We start from the raw sequence: 21291 nt of genomic DNA, 5'->3' as shown, positions 1-21291 counted from the left end.
AGAACTGATCCTGAGGCATAGCGCACAGACAACAGAGTGGGAAAATACTGTTATTAGAATACACCAGGACACAGTATAATTGTGTCTTTGAGAGCGTATAATGAGTTTATGAGTTCCGTCAGCATGTTGGTTGCTTTGTTAGTAGAGTTTTTGCAGAGTGCTGTGCTGGTCCAGAGCTGACACACACACAGGAGCCTCTGCATTGTAGCATCTCTGCACCTCTGCTGCTGCTGTTGCTGCAGGTCTGTGGTGCCAGGTGCTTGCGTTGTACCACTGTGTGTCGAGAAAGACCTCTGGCCCAGATCTGTCATTGTGCCCACATTCTTTATTCCCTTCTGCCTCATTGACACTGGCAATGGACTATGCCATTCCCAGATGGTCCATTCTCAAACTGCTTACTGTACAAGCATCCTCTCGGTAACAACATACTGCCATCCAAATGCCAACCGTCCTGTCTCAGCCTCACCCAAAATAACCCTGGGCTCCATCGTTTGAAAGACAAATGTGTATTTACAAAGCTGATTGGCCCAAACCCCCAATACAATACTGGCTTCACCTAAACAGCGCTGTGCCTAATGCTGTGTTATTTTCCCAACAGATACCATGACAGCTGCCACATCCCCCATTCTGTTAAAATGGGACCCAAAGAGTTTGGAAATACGCACCCTGACGGTGGAGCGGCTGCTGGAGCCCCTGGTCACGCAGGTAAGACTCAGTGTGTTTTCATCAACGTTCATTTGATCATACATTTACTATGCTCTGTGTCATACTGTGCAGTAGTTTTGCATGGTATTTCACATTTTTAACTAAATTAAAAAAAACTCTTCACTTGTACATGTTTGTGAGGAAACTACATGCTTACAAAGGCTTCAAAAGTTTTAGCATAGTATGTCAGAGAATTTTATCAAACACACACTGATGCAACTGATAGTAATTGTCTAAAATGTTATGCCTCATTTTTGCAATATGCAATCTTTCTGAAATCTTAAAACTCAGACTTAAAACCTCATCTGATAGAAAAGACGCTGTATCCTCTGAACAGTTTATCACTCAAGTAAGAAGTGGTGCGAAGCTTCTACAGTGCTTTTTCATGTGAACTCCTGTGTACCGGCTGCAGACAGACGCGCCTGACTGTCTGATTAGTTTGTAGTTAGAAAACATGGTCTGTGCTTTGTGATGGATTGAGTACATTGTGTTTTGCCCTCAGCAGGCATCATCAGTGACAGACCGGCAATGACTTAATGTCAGTGGAATGAAGGGACAGCGAGCTATTAATTTTTACATGTATCTTTAATTAGATTCTGTCTAAAGCTGCGTTTCCCTCTCCATGAAACTAATTATACTCCTGACAGGTCACAGCAGTTTCAAAAGTGTCATCCTCCCACCATCACAACTCAGCCCATGATTTAAAAATTGTTTTTTTTGCCTCCAGGAGTGATGTAGTGCAGGTCTATCTGTACTTTACATCCTGTGTTACTTTTAAAGGTGCACTATGCCACTTTTTGGTTGGAGATTCACTTGTTTCTATGGATGGATGTCATTGCTCTGCCTGAAATATTCCACAGTATGACATCAGGGTAGATGCAGGGTCTTAAAAGTCTTAAAAAGGTCTTAAATTTCATGTTCCTATATTAAGGTCTTAGAAAGTCTTAGATTATGTTGTCGAAATCTTATTTTTTTCACAAAGGTCTTAAATTTCATTAGCCTATTTTTTTGTATACTGCAGTGCAATGTTAAAGTAGCCTGTGTGCCCTTTTGGAACCCGTGGATAATGTGTGGCACATCACAAACACACGCTCCCTGCACTTGGCTTGTTTGCAACAGCGTGTGCCCTCATGTACCAGCATGTATCACAGAGCAGGTTAAACTTTTTAAAACATCCTACCTGTCCATCTGCTTCACGTCAGCGCGCTGCTTCTCGTCTTTTCATGCTCTTGCTCCTCCCTGTGTACATGCACACAGGCTTCACACAGAAGTGCTGATTAGAAGAGCAAGACGAAATGCTAAGCAAAAACTAATCTAAATGTATGTTACAATGTTGGCACAAAACAGATCTACCATGACATGTGGCTGAAGTTTGCCAAATAAAAGTGCACAAATGCAAATTTGTGTTTGTCACTATGTGTGTTTAATTTAGTGAATGTGCAGAGGCTAAATCCCACTGTAAAACCAGTAAGATAATCTAACTCTAGTTTGGAACTTGAAAAAACAGATTTAAAAATCCTACCCACTTTCTTCACTTTTTTCAGTTTTCTGTAAAGTGCCAGTGGAAGTTCTCTTAAAGAAAGGGTTCTCAAATTGTGGGTGAGGGTCCAAAAAAGAAGCACAGAGTGTTTAAGTGCAGTACAGTTTGCTTGGCTTTGTAGTAGGTCGATTATTTTGACTTGGTCATTTTATAAGGAGCTCACATGCTGAAAAAGTGATCACCCCTGTTCCAGATATAGTTTTTGGTTGGTCATTATTATTAAAATTTAATGTGGTGTTTTTCACCTACATAATGGGTGTGATGTTGGTCTTAATTTTCATTTAAGTGGTCTTAAAAAGGTCTTTAAAAAAAGGGATCTGGACAGTAAACAGCTCTACCTTAGATTTAGCTCTCAAAAACACCTAGAAAAACATGCATTCTGACTGAGCGGGGTTGCCTCTCCACAGATCTGACCTGTAACTTGGTCCAGTTCGTCTCCGTGAAGATAGAAAGGTTTAATGCCATACTGAGAAACATTCCAGACAAAGCAGTAACGTCTCCACGGAGAAATGCATTTAAAAAGTTACACAACGCACCTTTAGCAACGCCCAGTGGTTTTGAGAGAGAATTCAAAGTGAGCAGGCGGACGATCACTGACGCGTTTCTCCAGCAGATCCATAATTCTATATGGCGCTTAGACTGCTCCCTACAATGCGATTGTTATTTTGCTGTTGATGGATATTTAAGTTAAAGATGATCTATTGCCTAACCTGTGAAATGCCAACAGAAATGTGCTCACCACTCACATTTGGGAATACGCAGGAGGCAACTTGGGTAGTTCATCTTGTGCGAAATTGCATTCAAAGTGTGAGAGATTTTGAGATATGAACAAGGTTGTACTTCCAGCTTCTATGATTCTGTCAATTTGGATGATTTAGTGAAGTCGTGTGAGTAAAAGTTTGCTCCGGGGGGAAGCGTAAACAGCTCAGGCTTACAGTGCTAGAAGCCTCATTCATCATAAGCACTGCTACTATACACCTAACATGGCAGTCTGTCGCTAATAGGACTCTCCTACCATAATGTTTAATAAAGCAACACTTTTTCAACTTGTTATTAGAGGGATTGGAAAAGACAAGAAGCTGAGCAAATGTTGGATGGTTTCTGATGCAGATTGGTGAAAATGAGTGGTACTTGTTATTTACAAGAGAGGTGTGTTTTGAGGATTGTATGGATAGGCTTGTCACGATAACACATTTTCAAGCACGATATATTGCTGAAGAAATTATAAATGATAAAGGATAATATTGGAACACATTTATACCACTTTTGCAATAACCCAAGGGCAGATTTATGCCACGAAACTATTCTAATTCTACAATATTCTTAAAAAACACAAGCTACAATTAATAAATAGCAGCTTGAAACACGTTATTGCTTACTTTGCATCTGTAATGGGTCACAGACGTTATTAATTCAACCTTCTATGGCTCAAAGCTTGCCATATAGCTGAAAAATTACCAAAAAAGAAATTATCATTCAATAAATTAAAGCTGGGACCATATATTTGGGGCTCAATATTCATCATGTGTATGTTTTCTTTATAAAAGTGGGGAGATTATGGGTATTTTTGTTGTAATTTAATAAATTTTGAGCTGTAGAGTGTAGGATAGCTTTTTGCTGCAGCTCTTTGAACGCTTCTGTTTATTTAAAAATAGTTTACTGGAATTATGTTAGATTATTGTTGTTGTGTCAGTAGCATAAAGTAGTTTCAATGTCATTTTTTACCGCAGTACTTCTCTGTACCAATATATTGAGCTTCATAATTTGTTTGTGACCGGCCTATATACATGGTATTCCTTCTGAGAAAAGAAATGCCATTTTCTTTAGCTGCTCTCAGTTTCATGATTGCAGTTTGAATGTGGATGATTGATATTTTTTCAGTTATTTCTTGGGACTCAAACATAAGTCTTGAGTAAACGCCTTTCTGTCTTCTCTTGACGTGTTGCAGGTTACACATCTGTACAAATTCAGTTCTTACTACGGGAAAGCTTGTGCGATGGATTTTCTGTCTGAACCCCTCCTGGCCTAATTCTACCTCTTGGATACACTTTCCACCACCGAGAGCTTTTGGTGGTTGACATGAAGTGAGCTAAGTGAGCTAAGTCTTTTGTAGCTCCATACATGTAAATCCATACAAGAAGGCCCTGCTCCCTGGAGCTGGAGGGTTCTTGGTTCTGAGTACCTGACAGACTTCCACTGTGTCCAGTCATGGGGCTTTACTGAAATGCTGCAAACTATGGCAGCTGATATGGCAGTCTTTTTAATCATTTAAACCAGTGGAGAAATGGCAAGAAGACATTTTGGGAAGGCTAATGGAATTAGGGCAATATGGAAATGGTTTCAGCAAATTGGTTGAGAGATGATTCACCATGGCAAACGTTCTTGAAATCTTGGTTTTCATCCCTCATCTGTCACAGAGCTTAGATAGAGGACGAACTTGCATGAGCTTTTATTCAGTTTAAACATGAGTTGAAAACATCTACTGAACTGAGGAGATGCTGGCGAGTTTTGTAAGTGTTACACACTCTCACTGTGTGTCAGCTTGGTGTGAATCCGTGTTGTGCGCCTGTAGCATCAGTGCATGATCAGATGGGCCATTGACCCCATTGGCCCTCTGTCATTGCCTTAGACCTTTTCAAAAGAGAACAGCCATTTTCGGCTCAAACCCCTCCTTCACACTCTCATCGCTTAAGTCCCTGACCTGGAGCTGCTGGAGGAAGTATACAATATTTTGACATCGGGCTGTGATTAGTATGACAGGCGTGTCATTGTGCAGAGTGGCCCTGTTATCTGGTGGTCTCATTACAGCAGGAGCGCTGCAGGTCAACCCTGGCTGTGTTCAAGCCCACTTTCATCTGTCTTCAGGCTGTTTTCTCTGACACCCTGCTCTGTCAGCATATGGCTCACCCCAGGGCTGTGAGCAGCAGTCATGTACAGCTGCCGCTTATCTGCAGCCTCTGCACCTCCACACTAAATACACTGCATCATTTCACAAGTACACATCAAGAGAAGTCTCAAATCTGAGTCCAGACGCTTGTTTTTGTAGACTCTGCACCAGCTTCTTGGTCTATTTGTTATACAATACCCAATGAGTCATGCCTAATCTTTTCAAGCTTTTGTGAGGCTGTGGATGGATGGGTTGTCACTGTAAATTTGGGCTACAGCCATTTGAGGAAAGTGCATGTTCTGAATCCCCTGATGCTTACACAGCATACCAAAATGTGCACTGGCCTTGGTCTGCTATTTTAAAAAGATGACCTCAGGTAGTTCTACCCCAACTCAAGGTGTGTGAATTATAACTTTTCTAAGCACTCACTGCTTACCTTGGGCAGCAAAATTAATCTTTGCAATGTTTTTGGGTTCACAAACTCACAAAATCCATCTTGACCTACTCCTGCTGATCTGTTTGATCTGTCTGAATCCACTGGTATATCTGACCATTCACATGACAGCACTGTGGTTTGGGGAAGAAGCCAGAGCTGAAAGAGCTAAAGTGCTGTGTATGGAGGGTAAAGATGTTTGTGCTTACTGTGTGTTATGGCAACAAGATTTTGCCCAACCAGCTTTAAGTATTTGACAGGAGTATTGACTTTTCAAATAGTTTTCAACGAGAGCAAAGCTGTTTGACAACTCCACCTCAGACTAACTCACCACAACATTTAAATGTGTTGTTCTTATGCTTCAAAATGACCGAAGCCTTTTCAGTTCATATATAGATATTGATATTTGGATTTGAGTATCTGTTAGATATTACTAACTGTATTGGTGCAAACATAAAACTTGATGTTAAAGATCTTTTTTGAAAACGGTGTGTAGTATATGTATAAAGTAGATTGTCAAGGGCATAAAAATCCTCCATCCTTGTTGTTTGTTTTCAGGCTCCTCAAGACTAAATATGTTTGGACAGTTTCCAGTAAAACAGCAGTCATTGTAATACTGTGGCCAGGAATGCATGTTTTCCACCTTTTTTCTTTTATATACTGAACTAGAGCTTGGTGGTTAATAATAGGCTCACCGATTACATTAATGCAGTACTTTATGGATGTATTATTTTCATTGATGGGACCGTGATGCATTGCGAGACAAAACAGAGGGTGGGACAGCTACAGGTGTTTGAATTGTAGCTGTCCCACTACTCTCTTTTGCACTACAATTATTTCTACAAAATAAGGCGAATGGGGCGTGGCAGTTCACCTGTCAAAATGTATTCACTCGGTTAAGCATTGTAAGTATTTTTCTATTGGCCTCAGTGAGCTAATCAACATGGAACCCGTGACACATAGCGTTATAGAGCGAGTGGTAAAATAGTGTTTAATGCTTGTTTGGTATCTTCAAAGAGCTTTCTAAATGGGCCAATAGGGGTCTGTCCTCCCCTGTAGTGTTCAGTGTTTGAAGGAATGCATCACGAGGAACAGGATGAAAGCGAGAGATGGAGCAAGATAATCTCAGACTCAGATAGTCTGCACATTTAGCTGCTAGCCAACTCTGTTCGCTGATGCAATCATATCTAACTTTAGTGAATACTTAAGATGAGGTACCAACTTAATTCTTTTCAATGAGTTTCAATGAGGTTTCCGCCCATAGAGAATATTGTAAAAGCAGTATACTTGTCACAACATCAGATTGATATGTGCTGTCTGCATCTAATAATTATTTATCAATTGTAAATTGATAAAAAACAAAGAAAATGCATCCACAAAATCTTTCATGCGAATAATAATGTGTCAAATGGTTTGTGAGAGCTAAGAACTACTTACTTCCTCCTCTTGCTGTTTGAAAATGGGCACTTTTAAAGCTCATGTACTTTATGCCTCAGACACTGTTTAGTGTACAGTGACCTTTATTTTCCAAAATAGTTGTACTACTAATACTTTGTTGAAGTGCACAGTTGTACTTTGTTGTACTTAACAGTTAGGATTATGGCACCACCAGGTGACACATATTGCTTCAAATTCCTAATTGATTTTCTTTAACACTGAAAATCACAAAAATGTCCTTTGATTGACAGAACTGCATTATTTATCATTTGTGAAGGGTTTAATTTCACATTGTTCAGATTTCTTCAGAACAATGTTTGGAAATTGTGTTTCCGTTTTCTGAGCTGGTGTCAGAAACAGATCAGCGCGACCTTCCCTCAGACTTGAGGAAGGGATTTGCGAATGCTTTTATGTGCACATCTTTGAAGTCTGCATCAATTTAGATGGCATAAAACGTTTGGGTTTTTACTGGGAAAACCCGTGGTATGCCATGCAGAAATAAACCAGACAGCTGAGGACTCATTTGGATATTTACAGATTGAATGTGACTTTAAGGTTGTCTTTGCAGGTGAGCAAATGTAACGGCACCATTGTCATCCTTGTCATTGTAGCCCGACTTTCCTTTTTTTCATGCATTTCTTATTGTAAATGTGCAAGACTAATAATAGTTTTCCCTTTTCACATAAACATGATAAATGGTGCTGTGAAATGGTTCCTGGCATCTTAACAAATTGGATTATATTTTTTGCACCTTTTGTCTTTAGCATCCTCATTTCTCACTTTGCAATATGCTGTGCAAGATAGTTTGGATGCTTTTGTGCTCTTAGGACAACCAAAAAACAAAACAAAAAAGCATGCAGTTTGGGCGGAGGAACTATTGTTGTTCAAATTCTATTGTACTAATGCAGTAATCATTTCATTTATATAATTTGGATACCAATTTATCAGCTGGAGAGAAAGAAATCTGCAATTCCTTGAACTTAATATGATGACTAAAGTGAGAATTCATCAATACAGAATCTCTCAAAACTATTACCTGTATGTGACCCAAACTGCACTCACAAGACTATAACAGCACAGGAGTTTATGTAAAAACAACTATTAATACAGAAAAAAGTACTACCAAACTATGTATTCATATAAAGACACACTGAAATTTAAATCATGATTTAGATGATTTCATAATTTCTGTTTTCACATACAAATGAATACCAAATCTTGAGCTCACTCTCTTACTCCTTTCTGCTCCTGTCCCACAGACAAACTAAACTAATATAATTAAAATGATTAGTTGACTAATACAAATTTGGGTCGCCAACAAGTAGTTTACTGACTAAATAACTAAAGGCCTACAACTGCACTTTGAAGTACAACTCCAGTCTGTGTTTTTGAGTGGTGATATCGGTGGTATTGTACGGTATTGTATTATATTGTAATGCAGTGCGTGTGATTGCAGCAGTCGTATATTCACTTGGTGTATGTTGGCGTGTGCAGAGGCAGAGATGGGCTCACACTCCAGTGCTCTGCTCATTCAATGTGTCTGCTCTGTGTCCAGTCAGTGCAGACTAGAGCAGACTTAACTACACCCTCACATACTGCTACTGCTACTGGTGCTACTAGTGTCACTGCTGCTACTGCTGCTACTACTACTGCTACTGGGTCCGGTCAAGCGGTAATGGAGGGAAACGGGGGCAGATTTTTTACATTCAAATAGCTCTTATTCAGAAACTAGAGGGACTATTGAAATAAGTATCAGAATGTAAGAAAGAGTTAGCACTCCAACAGGGTAAAGTTAAACCTGTGATATTCTTTCAAGTTGTTGACAAAAAATTTTAAAACTCACGTCGGTAACGGAGGGAATGAAATATGCAGCACTTTTTGGGCAATAAATACAAACAGCGATAATTACCGGTTCTCACTTACATATCCTTAACAAACTGGTTTGAATATTTGCTTCATATAGTTTTCTACCATATGGTACAAGATTAGGTTGAAAAACCTCTTACTTTTTGAGTAATGAGATTTTTTATTAAGAAACGTCATGGTAATGGAGGGAAAAGTAACGGAGGAAAAATTGTGCAAGCAAGTAGAAGGTGCATGATTTTGCATAATTTGTCAGCTTTTTTCTTCTGAATACTTTAATATTACTTCAAAATGAAAGGTAACGCCATATAAGGGAGGTTTAAAATGTCCAAATATAATTTGGTACTATTGGGCTACACAATTAAGATGAATCAAATTTTATTTTGAAAATAATAATGCCCCCCAGTGGAAAGAAAGGGAATCAGATGGTCTAGATCTACCATTACCACATTATCTTTACTCAGATAAGATTTCCAACCTGATTAAAAAAAAACAACCTACAAATCCAATTGTTAAGCATATGATAAAAATCTGGTTTAGGGTGTGCAATCATGCTAAGGAGACTAGTAACTTGTCTTTGTACACCCCAATTTGGGGAAACCAGTGCTTCATCTCTGGGAGGGCAGATGTAGTCTTTCAAGATTGGGCATCAAAGGGATTAAAGTCAATACAGGATTTATTTATGCCAAATTCAGAATCATTAATGTCTTTTGAGCATATGATATGCAAGTACAAAATTGATAGAAAATATATTTTTTAATTCCTTCAACAAAGGAGTTTTTTTTTTTAGAACCAATCAAGGTAATCAATTAACTAGACCGAAAAAAAATCACTGGAAAATCATCTCTAAAAATAGTCAGAGTAAGGGCGCCATATCAGAGCTGTATGACCTTTTACTGTCTAATTCAAGTGAAAACTCTGACTCTAAACTCAGGGTATGGAATGAGGATCTCAAAACAAACTTGTCAAAAGAGGACTGGGAATCAGCATGTAGCAAAGCTCACAAACAGTTAATTAATACTCGATTTAGGCTTCTGCAATATAAGTGGCTCATGACAACATATGTAACACCAGTCAAACTGAACCTTTATAACCGTAACATACCAGATATTTGTAGCAAGTGCACTGATGCTGAAGGAACTCTTTTCCACTGCATGTGTCAATGCCCTGAAATAGGACTCTTTTGGGAGGAGGTTAGAAAAGCAGTGGAGATGACTGTTTCTAGGAACATTCCAACAGATCCTGTTATATTTATTTTAGGTATATATCCCAAAAAGCACAAGTTTACTAAAAATGAACAGATTATGATTAAAGAACAATTGCAATGTTTTGGAAAAAAACTTGTAGGCCCAGGTTGATGCACTGGGTAAAACAGATGCTCATAGTTTTTCCCTTGGAAAAGATCACATGCATTAGGAAAGGAAAGTTGAAATTGTTTGACGAGGTGCGGGGTCCTCTTAAAAGTTTCGTAGGGAATCTTAATTTGACGGATGGTGCTGAAGATGATTGAGATTATTCTGTAGACCTTTTGTTTTTTATTCATTTATTTCTATTATATTTTTTAATGTATGCATATGTGTATACATCTTGTATTTTTATGGTGTGTATATATGTATATATATGTTTATATTTACTGATATTTGGGTTGGGAAAAAAAAAAGTATGGAATAACTTAATTTTCTAACTGTTAGGTTGATCTGTAATTGTTTTTTTTTGTTTGTTTTTATGTACATGACTGATTAATTGTGTGGTTGTGCTTTATAATGTAATATAATGTTTTGTTTTGTTTTTAAAAAAGAAAGGAAACTATTTCTATAAAATATGTCAGTCCTTCCAAGCAAATTTTTATCATTTTAAATACATTTAAAAAAATATAAAAATCATGTACCTTCACCAACAGTTCAAAGATCAAATAACACAAGATATGATGAAATACATCCATTTATTTACATGATTTGCAGGTCTTTGAAATTTGGGAAATAATTTTTGTTCCATGTTGCATACATAGTATGTTTAAAACGTATGTAACTTTAGAACCAAAAATGGTACAGAAAAAAGGTAAACAGTTTCATAAACTAGAGTACATATGCTTGAATTTTTGGCCTTGCTGTATACTTCTGCTTGACTGGGCCCTACTGCTACTACTACTGCTATTACTATTGCTATTACTATTGCTATTACTATTGCTACTACTGTTGCTACTACTACTGCTACTGCCAGTGCTACTGCTTCTACTACTGCTTCTACTACTGATACTACTACTGCTTCTACTCCTGCTTCTACTACTGCTTCTACTACTGATACTACTACTGATACTAATACTGCTACTACTACTACTACTGCTGCTGTCGCTGTGGAGCTGTCTTTTTTTCTGTGCACATTGTTTGTGTGGACCTTGAGACAGGGATGCACAGAACTGCACAAATAATAACCACAACTCTGCTCCTGCACAAATCATCTCAACTTAACTGTGACTCAGGATGCCCCGATATGGTTCCGGAATCAGATATTGGCACTGATATTTAAAATTTTGATGGATCGGTTCTGTATTAGTATCCCATTTTAGTCTATAAATTGGTGTAATAATATTTTAGTGGATAATGTTGGCTCAAAACACCTCGTAATTTGTTCTGTAGTTACTTGAAATAATAAATAACAAAACTTAATGATGTGTTTAAAGGAAATTATTTTCAGTCTCTGTTCTAGTATTTGTTGATATTGGGTGTCTGCATATGCTTTTAATGATCATGAGTATTTGTATTATTATAAATTAATTTTTTACCTACTATTCAAACACTGATTGTTGTACTGTGAAAACTATGCAACTGTACCAAGGATGTTCAAACTTTTTTTCATTGAGGACCACATGCCAAAACAGTTGAAGCGAAGGGCTGGTGGTCAGTATTGTAAATCATTAAAACAATAGCTTTTATCTGAGGTTTTTAAGTGCCACCACCACCACGACACCACAATGCAGTCTTGGAACCTTAATATCAAGTCTGTCTTAAAGTAAAATATTAGTTTTTAAGGTTAAACTTGGGTTAAAAAAGTACTTCCTTGCATAATGGTCCATGCCTTGAATAAACCAGGATCGTGCTAAAGTAGAGCTGAGAGATGTACGCAAAAGGATAATACTGTAAGGGTTCAAAGATATGCAAAACTACACCAGCCTCTGTACTTTCTAAGGAGATTACAGGTGTTTTGAGCCAGTAAAAATATTATGCTGACCTTCTATCGAGCTAGTATAGAGTCTCTGCTAAGGTATGGAATAATGGAAAAGCCAGGGGTCCATTTATGCAAAAATAACTGGTCTAAAGTCCATCAAATGTATTAACGGCAAGGGCAAACTGTGCAGTTGTGTGGAACCTGAGTGATTCTATTGTCCAGCTTTTCCTATGTTTTTCCTTGGTTATGTCATGTCTGTATTTACCATGAGGAGATGAAATTAGAAACCTGAAAATTAAAATTTAGATTACAGACTTATGACAACTGTCACAAAAGACTACAGAAATTGGAGCTCTTGGATATTTTCTTGACGATGCTGATACTGATTGTTTAGACAAAGTAATGGCCGATAAGCTCTGCCAGTATTTTTGGGAAAGTATACAGAGCCGATTTTTATTTTTTTTTCCTCTAATTATCCTATTTAAATTTACTAGAAAGTCCCCACAGCCCTTTTTTACCACAAACCCATGGCTGTACAGTGACATTTTGTGCAGTTTTTGCTTCATATTAAAGTGTTAAAATGAATCTTTGTGTTTATTTTTAGGCAGCAGATTGACCAAAACAAAATATCGGCCTGTGCTGGAAGGGATAAAGGGATAAATATGCTTAAAAGTCTAAATATAGGTCTATCTCTAATAAAAATGTTTAATTAAAAGTAAAACAAACTTGCAGTACAATCTTCAATATAAAAAAGTGCTGTTTGTTAGTGTACTAGATATTTCTGTTCTTTTGTGTTTTAATTTTACTTTTCAGTTTGAACAACATGAGCATCTCAACCACGACATAGTGTGCACATAGGGCATATTTCTAATAGAATGATGCTAAATATGGCACTGTGGGTCATGTACCAGCCGTCAGAGGGTCAGGCAGACCTTCTTAAGATTAGTTATTTATATTAAGCCACATTTTGATGCACTTCAGGTTTTACTGCATCTCATCTTTGTCTCATTAAATCCATAAATGCAAGTTAGCTTGCTTAATTTTGTGTAGTGAAGGATTCAACGTTGGTAATTTGGACTGCGATGCAACCAGATGAGCACCTCTGAATACTTCAACGTCAAACAACTACTGGATGAATGAGGGTTTGCACCGTCTTGCTTAATTTGATCTTTATATTTTGTGGACTACTTCCCTCTCCCCTCTGTTCCCTCTGTAACTTCAAAGGTGCATTATGTAACTGTTTTGTTAGGGGTCCGTCACCTGCTTGTTTCTATGGATATGTCATTTCTCTAACTGGATTTCCACAGTATGACTTTAAGCAGCTCTATCTTACATTTATCAGGGCAGCCAGAGGGTCTTAAAAGTCTTGAAAAAGGTCTTAAGTTTCATATTCCTAAATTAAGGCCTTAAAAAGTCATAAATTATGTTGTCCAAGTCTTATTTTTTTCACAAAGGTCTGAAATTTCTTTTGTATACTCAACTGGGCTGCAGTGCAATGTTAAACGGAGGGAGTAAAAAAAACACAACAACGTGAAATCATGTATCGTGAATGAACGTCTAATTTGGAGTATGCACAAACGATACTTTGGTTTCAGGCCGGCGGCAATGAGTAGACAATCAGTTCCGTCTACACTGCCCAAGACGTAAAACTCTGGTCAGATCTGCTCATCACCTAGCATCACCACTGAGCCGCCTGGCATGCATACACAATCGAATTCCACACACTTTTGCGTCACCATATGCATGCAGATTTCCTCGCGAAAACGCTCGTCTGAACGCAGAATAAAAAGTGATGACGCGGCGCCACTTTTGCGTCTTTTGTTTAGACCGTCATCATATAAACGTAGCCTTAGATTCTAGATATAGTACGGTAGTTAGGTTAGTCATTATCTAGAATTGGATCTGGTGTTTTTTTGCCCGCATAATGGGAGTGATGTTGGTCTTAATTTTCATTTAAGTGGTCTTAAAAAGGTCTTTAAAAAGTCTTACATTTGCGGTAGACACACCTGGGGATACCGTGTTTATTCAATTACAGGTTTTCTAGTTCAAAAATACTTAGAAAAACAGGGATTCTGACTGTGAGTGGGGTCGCCTCTCCACAGATCTGACCTGCAACACTTTGGTTGGTCTGGTTTGGTCTTCATGAAGATAGAAAGATGTTAAACCAAACTTTGAAACATTCCAGACAAAGCAATAACGTCTCCATGGAGAAAAGCATTACACAGTGCACCTTTAAGACCTATTTTTACTACTACTTCTTTTAAGAGATTATTTTAAATGTGTGGGGTGCTTGTTCCAGCCCAGTTTTTCCATGGCTGAACTAAAATTAAGGAGCAGCTATTGGTCATTTGCAGTGGCTCAGTGAAAGTGACAGTGATTAAAGCAGGATGCCTCAGTGAACACAGTAAAAAGCTGTGCAGTCTGAGGACCTCGAGATGTACCATCACTCAAGCTGAAACTCCTCAGCCTGGATGTTTTTTTTATGTGACTGTTCACCCGCCTAATTTCATCACTATTTTTAATTTTGAGCCTATGCACAGCTCTAAGTTAAAGTTGGACTGTGCAACTTTACTAGTGGAGAGTCCGCCACCTGCTTGTCCACCTGTTTTTACTGGCATGGGCTTTTATTCATCTAAAAATTTCCTGTGAATGGGCTCGCCTCTCCACAAATCTGACATGTAACTTGGCCCTGTGGTGTTGCCTGCTGCCTCCATACAAATAAATGGTAATGTAATGCCATACTGTGGAACATTCCAGGCAGCATCTCCATGGAGAGAAGCAGATGACGGACCCTTCACCAGAAAAGTTACACTGCACTCCTTTAAGTATACAGTCTATGCTCTGTGTATGAATGTGTCAGGCTTCTGTGCTTGAAAAATTTACAAGCGATCTCCTTTCTGTTGCAAGTTTGTGACTCTTCAGATATGGACAGCTCTTAGGAACCCCTTAAAAGTAGTGATGTTTAGTCGATGTCCTCATTTATTAAAGCTAGATTCACAAATGAGCTGATTTTCTGCTGTCTCCACAAAGCGGGTGTCGTCAAGTGAGGAAGTCAGGAGGTGGAAAAGTGTAGGTGCTGTAGAGTTTCTGCAAAAATGGAAATATGCAGAGATCTGAACAAGAGCTCTTGCAAATGCAAACCTCAGCAGCCAGTTTGTTAATAAATAAATGAGCACATGCCTTACTCTTGTCATGCGTGGGCAAGAAAAACAAGGAAACACAATTCAAATGTTGTAGACTTATCTGCTGTTAATGTTAAGATGTTCCTCATAGTTTTAGGTCACACACCTTTTTTGACCCACACAGAGCTGTTTTTCTCACAAATCCTGTAGACATATTTATAATGTAGCCGGTGATTCACAGTGGCACTGCCAGCTGTTGGCAGTGGCTGTGCACTGGTATAGGCAGCCAACTTATGACAGTCATTAGCCCTGATTATGTACAGTAATGGTACGGCTACGCATGGAGTCCACTGTAGCAGCAGCAGCAGCAGCAGCAGCAGCAGCAGCAGCAGCAGCCTGTGGGTGTAGTCTCTAATGCTGTATGCCTCATGTTCAGTGTTAGTGTTTCTCTAAAATTCTTGTATTTGATCCATGACCACAAAATGTGCCTGGTGATGGTTAATGTGCATGAAAACTAAAGTCTGAAGTTCTCTCTATGAAGCAAAATATAACTCCAGGAATGTTTTTGATGAGAGAGACAAATATATCATGGTTTAAAGGTCAAAAAAAGTCAATACGTGTTCTTTCAGTGTGGCACAGTTTGGTTTTGAGTTCTGTAGACATGAGACACATAAAGCACAAATGGGGACTTGGCCTGAACCTTTTGATAAGTTATATGATATAACTCATAGAATTATAACAATAAATTACAGAACAGTTTCTCACTCACATGCACACACACGCACACACCCACCCACACACACACGCACACACGCACACGCACACACACACACACATAAATATCTATGTAAGTGAACCTATTTCAGGAAATCTGTCACATTTTTAGCTTTGGGTCTAGAATTATAATGGCAAACTAATCTGACATGTTTTTCTGACATAAACCATTTATCTCCAAATGAGACTACACTGTTGCAGTGAATCAGGCTGCAATTCCACTGAAGCCAGGGAGCAGACAATGTACAATTATGATTTAATTATTATTTTAAGTGGGGCCTATTATGCAAAATCAACTGTTAGCTTTTAATCACATTATAGTTGTTTCCCCTTCACATTTACCCTCTTGAAGTTGTATTTGGCATCATTCATGAATGTTTGAGTAATTTTTATTCTCCTGTATTCAAGACGTTTGTTCTTTGATCAACCCCTGTTTTCACCGCCACTGGCATACGCCCACTGCTCTGTACTCACTTTGTTCTCCAATTTTGTTTTCTTGATCTGTGATGTGTGTAGGATCATTTTGGTGGAAATGGGGGAAAAAAACCCTCAAATCTGCTACTCCCTGTTATGTGCAGCCATCCATTGGAGGTGCCAACAACTCTGTGTTGTGATGACAGTGACGTCAGCTCCCAACTGCACCACAGTTTTTTATCGTGGAAGTCAGCAGACTTCTTTCTTTTTATAAAATTTTCAATCAAAATAGCAAGAAAAATAGGCCTTCTTTAACAGCCCTATTCCGTTCCTAAAGTATAAATGTGTAACACACACAACTTTTTCAATTCAAAATATGGGGTTTGCATGTATCTTACAGCATTTAAATGATGTATAATGATTATTATTAAGGCTTTAAAAAAAAATCGAAAAGCTTCACACTTTTTGTACAAAAGATATGACATGGGTCTTATGTCTGCACTTCTATTCCTGTAACCATCACTGACACTGAGCATGCATCATTCAAGTATTCACCCACAGAGGGAGAGCTGCCAGACCCAACAGCACTTTGCTTTTAGCAGCTTTCCACAGGATCTCACTGCTGCCTGTGCATTAGTCTTCTATTGTAGGAACCTCAAACTATGTCATTTTCTCCACCTCAGTCCTGTCACCTCTCATCATTACTGTGTGTTGACTGTGAAAAGGTACAGTACATGGCTCTTCTACACTTCAGAATTGTCCTTTTGTTTTTTTCAGGTGACTACGTTGGTGAACACGAGCAACAAAGGGCCATCCAGTAAGAAGAAGGGTCGCTCTAAGAAGGCCCATGTGCTGGCTGTGTCTGTCGAGCAAGCCACTCAGAACTTTCTGGAGAAGGGGGAGCAGATCGCCAAAGACAGCCAGGACCTGAAGGAGGAGCTCATCGCCGCTGTGGAGGATGTCCGAAAGCAAGGTCAGATTTGATGTTGTTCGATTAGTTTTTTTTTCCAATACTTTTAACTTTTTAATATGTTTAACTTTCCGCTCTAAATAGACTGTACAGTACACAGCAGTAGCTCAGTTGGTAGAATTTTGTTCACTCATCTGAAGGTTGGCAGTTCAAATCCCAGTCTTGACATAAACATCATTGGTAGAGCGGTCGATCTGTACTTGGGCAAGAACAGTCCTGCTTAACTTACTGTTTACACTGTGCAATGCTCATGAGGGGGAGAGTCAAAATCCTGTCTCCAGACTAGTTCCTTTTTCACAACTGAGAGGCTCATGGGTGGGAGGTGATTAGGCTTGATCTGAATACCTCAAATTGGCATAAAAACTTCCAACTTTTGACGGGAATATGGTCTTACATGAGGAGTACTGTCTGAGTCTGCTTAGTTTGGAAAGGACTCAGGAAAAGGAACCTGTACCTTTTGAAAGGAGCATATGGTCAATCTTTGCACAGTACGTAATGCCTTCAAAATGTGACCACTCCAGACTTAAAACATACAGTGATCTGCATAAACACAATTTATTATAATTTGTTTTAGGACCACATGATTTCAGTTGTTACGAAGATTCTCCAAACTCAGCGTAAATTCTTTCCTAACTGCCTAAGACTCTTGTGGTTGATCCCAAAAGAGTTAAAAGACTAGGAGCTGGAGCTAGAAGCCATCATCACCATTTGGATTTAGCGTCTTTTTTTTCATCTGAAAATCTTTGAAATGTTGCCATGAAACACACTGGATGAATACGAGATATGGACATGTCATTAAAAAATGTTCCAAAAGTATTGTAGGTACAAAATCATTTTTTCTGCAGTCATAAGAAAGAAGAAATATGATCATTGTGCCTTTTAAGTAATTCAAATGTTTGTCCCTAAATGGAATAGGACTGCCTGTTCGATGACTACATCAGCAGAAAAGCAAATGGAGCACAGTGCTGTGTATGTGCTGTTTTCCCCGTTCTGCTCTGTCAGCTACACTTGGTCTTTGCTGCTGTTTAAACAAGTTAAACACTGTCTATGCTGCTACATCACCATGTATTAGACTGTTTCCATACACTGACTCTGCTCCTACATCACCATGTAGTACTGTTCTCATACAGTTTTCAGTTGTTGCAGTGTACTTTTAATTGGTATTAAATTAATTTTAATATAACTCTCAGTTTTAGGTTTCAATATATTGATTTCAACATGTCAGTAAAACCACACACCGCTGCTTTCTACTGAGGACAAATCTTTAGTTCAGCATTTAGAAAAAAGAAGGAGGATTTGAACATGTTGTCACAATGTTCCTAACAGTGAGAGCTGTGTATGATACTTTTTAATGGTGAACAAAGTAGATTATACAGGAAGTCCTGTCCTTCTCCCAGAGGAAGGATTCCCATACATACCAGACAGTGTTCTATATGTGCCTCCAGCGACAAACTCCACTCATCCTTAAAAGCAATGCCCATGAGTCGTCTTTGTGGATATCTTTATGCCTGAAAATGGTTACACTGAGGGGTACTACTCAACAGCACCATGGAGTAGCTCTGACCTTTCAGTTTTACTGTGGAGCTTTCATATCACAACAGGATCCTCTTAAGGGAGCGATTCCAGTGCTCATAATAAATCAAAATGCTGCATGTTAATTGTCCTTCTGTTGTCCCAGGTGAGACCATGCGGATGGCTTCCTCTGAGTTTGCTGATGACCCGTGCTCCTCTGTCAAACGAGGGACGATGGTGCGAGCTGCCCGGGCCCTGCTGTCTGCTGTCACCCGTCTCCTCATCCTCGCCGACATGGCCGATGTCATGAGACTCCTCACGCATCTCAAAATTGTTAGTCGTTAGTCAAATTATACTTACAGTCACAAAGTGAAAAATAATTAGTAACAGGCACAAGGACATTTTGAATGTTAATTTAAATTTATTTGACAGTAGGACTAGCATGCATCCACATTCTCTAAATATATACTTGTAACATGTTTAAAATTAATCTGATGCATTTCAGTTCTTTTACATTTATCAACATAAGATTCCTCTCTCCTGTAAAATCCTACTGAAATAAGAAACACTGGAGCTACAAAGTGACCAGAAGTCCAGTATGTTTCAACCCATTGTACGTACACATATAGATGTATAGATGAGGAACGGGCCATTCTTGATATATAATGTCATCACTTTTCTGAGGGGCTGTATTTTAAGTAAGCACAGCACACTTACGATCAGTCACAAGAGTGACCTCTGATTTATAGTCCGCAATACAGGAGAAGTACTCCCTCATTGGCCACAAAGAGTTGGTTCATGTTCTAAAAGTTTAGCACCATGTCTTAGTACTATCATCACTGAACGATTAATAGTGTTATTAATACTACTATCACTAGACGCGCCTGACAAAAAGCATATTGATCTATTGTGTTGTGACAGGTGGAGGAGGCTTTAGAGGGAGTAAAGAATGCCACCAACGAACAGGATCTGGCTAACCGCTTCAAGGAGTTTGGAAAAGAGATGGTGAAGCTTAATTATGTAGCAGCCAGGAGACAGCAGGTAAGAGCGAAGATGATCAGTTGTAATGTGCATTCTTCTACAACAGCAGAGTTTATTGTGATGTACAATGCAGCGCACTGCCACAACTGGGAAAGAAAAAATGTATGAGAGTTAGGGCTGGGCAATTAATTTAATTATTTTGGTTCATTTGGATTTTTAATGGTTGAGGTAAAAAAAAATCAAGGATTTTTATGAAAAAGTTTACTCCTTGACTTACTTGAAAAACAAGGATATTGTGCAGTTACGTACAATTCAGTCTATAAACAGGTAATTTAAGGTGGTTTCTTTTCTTAAATAATAGCATATAAGAAGAATAAAAAAGTACAAAGCTTCAGCTGTTTGAAAGACCATAACCCCCAGCACTAGTGAGCGTTAAAAAAAATTGCAGATCATGTGCATCAGTGTGATTGGAGCGAAAGGATAACACATGATTGCTTTTCTAATACAACTCAAGAGTGACAAAAGGGACTTGACTTCATACTAACTTATACTAACTTCATACTTTTCTGTTGGCAGAACTGTAGCCTGCGCCATGTTCCTGCAGCTACTGAAACCTGTTCAGCTTTAGGGATGCTCATCTGCTGACACTGCAGAGTTCATTTAATGTTGCACAAAGTGCTTTTTCAACACTTGAGCTAATGTTAGACTATTTAATTTGGGAGGCCACTGCTGTATACATCCTGCCCGTTGTAAAGACCTAAACAAAGAATGTTTTCCAGGAGCTCAAAGATCCCCAGTGTCGAGATGAGATGGCCGCTGCTCGTGGGGCCCTGAAGAAGAATGCCACCATGTTGTACACAGCCTCACAGGCCTTTCTGCGCCACCCGGATGTGGCTGCCACCCGCGCCAACCGGGACTACGTGTTCAAGCAGGTGCAGGAGGCCATAGGGGGCATCTCCAGTGCAGCCCAGGCCAACTCTCCCACTGAGGAGAAGCATGGACACGCCGGCATCGGGGAGCTAGCAGCTGCTCTCAATGAGTTTGATGTAAGTACTGCTCTCTTGTTTTACTACACTGTTTTGGTCTAAAGAAGATGATAAATAATACACGATAAGCACAAAGGAGCTCAACAGTGATCACCCGCTCCGTTTCTGGAAGTAAACTTTCTTTTAATTTTTCCCTTAGACTTTTCAAAAAAATCAAATATTAAGAGTTCAAAGGCATAGCAGAGCCTAACCAGGTAAATGGTAACTGATATCCATAACATGGTTGTTTTAAGCACAAAAAGCACATTTTATGAAAATGCTAAATTCTGTGAAACGTCGCAATAACTCCAGAAACTGATTTTAAATAAAATTATTGTGGTCATTAGTCACCACTTAGCTGATTATGCCTGAGTGAGCTTTCAAACTTTTAATATTACTGTTTTTAGCTGGAAAGTCTGGGAAATTAATGAGAAATGTATTTCTGGAACCAGGGGGTTAGCTC

The 21291-nt window shown here is 38.8% G+C and overlaps 1 protein-coding gene across 1 annotated transcript in view; it reads left to right on the top strand.

Annotated features, from left to right (window-relative positions):
* The window catches only part of ctnna2 (catenin (cadherin-associated protein), alpha 2), a 303010-nt gene that overhangs the window by 8684 nt on the left and 273035 nt on the right, over window positions 1–21291 (top strand). Inside the window, exons 2-6 of the mRNA XM_020930497.2 lie at window positions 599–705; window positions 17118–17313; window positions 18989–19155; window positions 19744–19863; window positions 20583–20849. Of these exons, the coding sequence (XP_020786156.1) occupies window positions 604–705; window positions 17118–17313; window positions 18989–19155; window positions 19744–19863; window positions 20583–20849 (852 nt within the window). The 5' untranslated portion in view covers window positions 599–603. The remainder of the gene's footprint in view (window positions 1–598; window positions 706–17117; window positions 17314–18988; window positions 19156–19743; window positions 19864–20582; window positions 20850–21291) is intronic.

Source organism: Boleophthalmus pectinirostris, unplaced genomic scaffold (genome assembly GCF_026225935.1).
Source record: "Boleophthalmus pectinirostris isolate CB_2022bp ecotype Guang Dong unplaced genomic scaffold, ASM2622593v1 HiC_scaffold_22, whole genome shotgun sequence".
Lineage (NCBI taxonomy): Eukaryota > Metazoa > Chordata > Actinopteri > Gobiiformes > Gobiidae > Boleophthalmus > Boleophthalmus pectinirostris.
This window is presented reverse-complemented; position numbering and strand designations above follow the sequence as displayed.